A 5,111-nucleotide genomic window follows, 5' to 3' on the forward strand; every position below is an offset into this window, starting at 1 on the left:
TCATCTTATACATTCATATGTAAACTCACGGTTCACACATATGCATGCATATATCCATATTATACTTGCATGTACACTACCAAACATACTAAAATCAAGCTTTAAACATCAAATAGCAACTAATATACACAAATCTTTGAAGTGGGTTACCTTGGGTTTCGGATTTGGTGTCTAAGGAGGTGATAATGTGACCTTGTGTTGGCTATAATCCTTCCTTTGGCTTCCTACTTCTTGTAATTTGCTTAAACTTCCACCAAAGACCTCATAATCAAGTGTTATGTGTTTAATAATTTGAAAAGATGAGATTGTAAGGTGGTGGTGGGGTGGCCGGTTATAAGAAGAGAGAAAGAGAGGTATAGGGTGATGTGTTGTATGGGGTAGAGTGTGTAGGTGGATTAATGGGAAGCTTCCAAGTAATCTATCAATCATTGCATACCTATATGTAAGCTTATCGTTGGTGGGTTTGGGAGGTGGGTTGGGTTATGTGTAAGTGGCGGCCGAGAGAGATAGGTGAGGGAGAGGGAGAGGTGGTTTTAAATAATGACATGTGGTAATATCTAGGTGTTAAAGTTTAACGTATCTCGTAATTTATCTAGCCAAACGACTTCCGTTTCTAATAATTTTTATCAGACTTTGAGCGAAATTAGATTACAGTCAATGTCTGTCTAAAAACATAATTTTCTGATAAACTTAATGTCGGGCTCTTACGGTGTCCTCTACTGGCTTTCGGTTACTTATTTTCTAATTTTCGCGATTCGAACCTTCTAAAATTAAGTTTATACACTATCTCTAATATCCTAACATAAAATTTTATTTTTCGAGGTCATCTTGACACGTTTATGAATTTATCCGTTTTGAGATATTACCCGGTGTCAATCTGCACAGTGTCAGCTACACGACAAAATTGAACTTTTTCGGGTTCCATATTTTAAAATTCAACTAAAATCAAAAACTTTGACTAAAAATATTATTCCTATGTATTTATTTTACTAATTAATACACGATTACGGTTAAGATAATTACCAGATTAGTCTAATTTTTGGCGGGTGTCATATTCACCCATCCTTTTAGAAATTTCGTCTCGAAATTTAGGATGTAGTGCTGGTTTCGGTTTCTTCTGGGAAGAGGTGAGGGTATTTCGCCTTCATTTGATCTTGACGTTCCCACGTGAACTCGGGACCAAGTCTTGAATTCCAGCGAACCTTGACAAGCTTAATCCTGTTACACCTTAGCTTCTGGATTTTCCAGTCCATGACTTCAACAGGTTCTTCTACAAATCGAAGCTTATCATCAACCCTTATGTCTTCAATAGGAACAATCAGCGATTCGTCAGATAGACATTTCTTCAAATTGGATATGTGAAATACGTCGTGTATTCCACTGAGTTCTGAAGGTAGGTCGAGTCGATAGGCTACCGACCCTACTCGTTCGGTAATTTTGAACGGTCCAACGTATCGTGGGCTAAGTTTTCCTCTTTTACCGAATCTGACTATGCCTTTCCAAGGTGATACCTTTAGTAACACTTGGTCTCCTACCTGGAATTCCAACGGTCTCCTGCGATTATCCGCATAACTTTTCTGTCTATCGGCTGCAGCTTTTAACTTATCCTTGATTTGAAAGACTCTGTCGGTGGTCTCTTGGACAATTTCAGGACCTGTAAGTTGCTTTTCTCTGACTTCTGCCCAACAAAGAGGAGATCGACATTTTCTTCCGTACAAAGCTTCAAACGGTGCAGCCTTAATACTGGAGTGGTAACTGTTATTATAGGAGAATTCAGCTAAATGCAGATAAGTATCCCAACTACTTCCGAAATCAATGATACAGGCTCGCAGCATGTCTTCCAATGTTTGGATAGTTCTCTCGCTTTGACTGTCTGTCTGGGGGTGATAGGCGGTGCTCATATCTAAGCGAGTTCCTAGGGATTCGTGAAGAGATTGCCAAAAACGAGAAACAAATCGACCATCTCTGTCAGAAATGATTGAGACCGGTATTCCATGTTTGGCTACGATCTCTGATACAGCTGAGTTAACTTCTCCATTCTGTATTTTTCTCTAATGGGTATAAAATGAGCGGATTTAGTTAATCTATCCACAATTACCCAAATCGCATTATAACTTCGCGACGTAACTGGCAGTTTGGTTATGAAGTCCATGGTAATATTATCCCATTTCCACTGAGGGATCTCTGGTTGTTGCAGTAGTCCAGGCGGTCTTCTATGTTCAACTTTCACTTTGGAACATGTCAGGCACTTGCTGACATACACAGCTATGTCTCTTTTCAAGTTAGGCCACCAATAATGTTCTTGGAGATCTTTATACATCTTGGTTGATCCTGGGTGGATTGAATATCCAGACTTATGCGCTTCGTCTAGAACAAGATTACGCAAATTTCCATAGAGTGGTACCCAAACTCGATCAAGTAGGTATAGTGTCCCATCAGACTTTGTGACAAATTCATTTTCAAGTCCTCGCAATTTCTCAAACCTTACATTTTGCGGTTTCAAGGCTTCACGCTGCGCATCACGAATTCGAGTAGTAAGACTCGTTTGAATCGTCAACCCTAATGCACGAACACGCAGAGGCTTTTCTCTTTCCTTTCGACTTAACACATCAGCCACAACATTCGCTTTACCTTTGTGGTAACGAATCTCACAATCGTAATCATTGAGTAATTCTACCCATCGACGTTGCCTCATATTTAGCTCCTTCTGATCAAAGATATCCTGGAGACTCTTGTGATCAGTAAATATTGTACATTTGGTTCCATACAGATAATGCCTCCAAATCTTAAGAGCAAACACAACAGCTCCCAATTCCAAATCATGCGTCGCGTAGTTTTTTTCATGCACCTTGAGTTGTCTGGACGCGTATGCTATCACCTTGTCTTGTTGCATAAGCACACAGCCAAGACCTAAGCGAGACGCATCACAATATACTACAAATCCATTGGTACCTTCTGGTAAGGACAAGATTGGTGCACTACACAACTTTTGTTTAAGCAATTGGAAGGCTCCTTCTTGTTTTTCTGTCCACTCATATTTCTTGTCTTTTTGGGTTAATTGGGTTAAGGGTTGAGCTATAGAAGAAAAATTTTCAATGAATCTACGATAGTAGCCAGCTAATCCTAAAAATTGTCGCACTCCAGTGGGTGATCTTGGTGTCTCCCAATTCTTAATTGCTTCAATTTTTGTTGGATCAACTAGGATACCATTCTCATTGATTACATGCCCTAAAAAGTGGACTTCTCGAAGCCAGAAATCGCACTTGGAAAATTTGGCATATAACTTCTCTTCTTTTAGCAATTCTAGAATCAGTTTTAAGTGTTGTTCATGTTATTTCTTGGTTCGTGAGTAGATAAGTATGTCATCGATGAATACTATCACGAATTTATCCAAGTATGGCTTACAAACTCTGTTCATAAGATCCATGAACACAGCAGGTGCATTCGTTAGGCCAAAAGGCATGACCAGGAATTCATAATGGCCATAACGAGTTCTGAAAGCGGTTTTAGGAACATCCTCTTCGGCAACACGTAACTGATGATACCCGGACCGCAAGTCGACTTTTGAGTAATAGCTTGATCCTTGCAACTGATCAAACAAATCATCAATTCTCGGTAGTAGGTACCGATTCTTAATAGTAAGTTTGTTCAGTTCTCTGTAATCGATACACATTCGAAAAGAACCGTCCTTCTTTTTCACAAATAAGACTGGAGCTCCCCAAGGTGAGAAACTTGGTCTTATGAATCCTTTGTCTAGTAATTCCTGGAGCTGATTAGATAACTCCTGCATTTCCGATGGTGCTAATCTGTACGGAGATCGAGCTATTGGAGCGGCATCTTGAACCAGATCGATTCTGAATTCGACTTGACGCTGAGGAGGTAATCCAGGCAAGTCTTCAGGGAAAACTTCTGGAAAAATCCCGTACTACAGGAATATCCTCTATCTTTCGCTCTTTAGCCTTTGTGTCGACTACATTGACAAGAAAAGCGGGACATCCTTTCCTTAACATTTTGCGAGTCTTTGTGATACTAGAGAGTTTTAACTCGGTGTTACTCTGGTCACCTCGAATGCTCAGAAATTGACCGGTTGGGGTTGGTAAACGAACTAACTTTTCGAAGCATATGATTTCAGCACCATTTTTGGATAACCAATCCATTCCTACTACTATATCAAAACTGCCTAACTCTACGGGTAGAAGATCGATTGGAAACCTAAGGTTCTCTAACAGAATATTGCAGTTTCGGACAATTTTACTGGTTTCAATTAGCTTCCCGTTGGCTAATTCTATTGAGTAATTATTGTCTAACTTGCTTGGTTCAATACCGAGAAGGGGTTCAAATTGGTCAGAAACAAAGCTTAAATCTGCTCCAGTATCAAATAGTACATAAGCATAATGATTATTAACGAGAAACGTACCGGTGACTACGGATGAGTCTTTCCGGGCCTTTTTCGCGTTCATCTCGAATGCCTTACCCTTAGCATTTTGTATCTTGAGTTTGGGGCAATCATTTCTGAAATGCCCGATGACACCGCACTCGAAACATTCTAAAGTTCGGCTTCCTGAACCGGACGGAGAGTCCTTACTGAAACAGTACTGAGTCTGGTGTCCAAATCGATTACACTTCTGACATTTCCAACATTCCCCATTATGACTCTTTCCACACCTGTTACAAGTGGATCCTTGTCCTGATCCTCTTGCGTTTGCTGCAAACATTCTTCGTGCTCCTTGGTTTCGTTTGAACTGTCCTCCTGAGTTACCATTCCACTTTCGTTTGAGTTCTCCGGTTTTCTAATTTTCGGTAACTGTTTTTCGTTCAGGTTCGGCGGTAGTCGCTTTCTTACCGAAGTCTTTCAGAGTTCCCATACGAATCGCATTATCAGTTAAAGATTTTGCCAGCTCTCGGGCTGACTGGATAGTGGTTGGTTTGGAGGAGGTAACCAATCCTCGGATCTCGGGAGCTAAGCCCCAAATGTACCTCTCGATTCTTGCATATTCAGGCGTAACCAGTCGGGGTACTAGCCGTGCCAAAGCGTTGAATCGGGAAGTATATCCTCCAATATCAGTACCTTCCATCTTTAACTGCCAGAATTCGTATTCGATTTTCTGAAG

At 40.5% G+C, this 5,111-nt stretch overlaps 2 protein-coding genes across 2 annotated transcripts; both read right to left on the reverse strand.

Annotated features, from left to right (window-relative positions):
• Positions 1 to 1,088: 1,088 nt before the first annotated feature.
• On the reverse strand, positions 1,089 to 2,695 carry LOC143572327 (uncharacterized). The gene is made up of 2 exons (XM_077057519.1): positions 2,116 to 2,695; positions 1,089 to 1,678 (listed from the first exon to the last, which is right to left on the reverse strand). The coding sequence occupies exons 1-2, from the start codon at positions 2,693 to 2,695 to the stop codon at positions 1,089 to 1,091; spliced, it is 1,170 nt and encodes a 389-aa protein (XP_076913634.1).
• Positions 2,696 to 3,896: 1,201 nt separating this feature from the next.
• LOC143572328 (uncharacterized) lies at positions 3,897 to 4,715 on the reverse strand. The gene has a single exon (XM_077057520.1). The coding sequence runs from the start codon at positions 4,713 to 4,715 to the stop codon at positions 3,897 to 3,899; it is 819 nt and encodes a 272-aa protein (XP_076913635.1).
• Between the last annotated feature and the right edge of the window lie 396 nt (positions 4,716 to 5,111).

This window comes from Bidens hawaiensis, unplaced genomic scaffold (assembly GCF_021521415.1).
Source record: "Bidens hawaiensis isolate Kalapana, Puna unplaced genomic scaffold, B.hawaiensis_p1.1 tig00025806_1, whole genome shotgun sequence".
Lineage (NCBI taxonomy): Eukaryota > Viridiplantae > Streptophyta > Magnoliopsida > Asterales > Asteraceae > Bidens > Bidens hawaiensis.

What these genes read in the sequence shown, in the direction of transcription:
- LOC143572327 (XM_077057519.1), bottom strand. Translation starts at nt 2,695, where the DNA reads ATGAGGCAACGTCGATGGGTAGAATTACTCAATGATTACGATTGTGAG. An exon ending in ACTGCCAGTTACGTCGCGAA is followed by an intron (nt 1,679 to 2,115) that starts GTTATAATGCGA and finishes TTTGTTGGGCAG; the next exon opens with AAGTCAGAGAAAAGCAACTT.
- LOC143572328 (XM_077057520.1), bottom strand. Translation starts at nt 4,715, where the DNA reads ATGTTTGCAGCAAACGCAAGAGGATCAGGACAAGGATCCACTTGTAAC.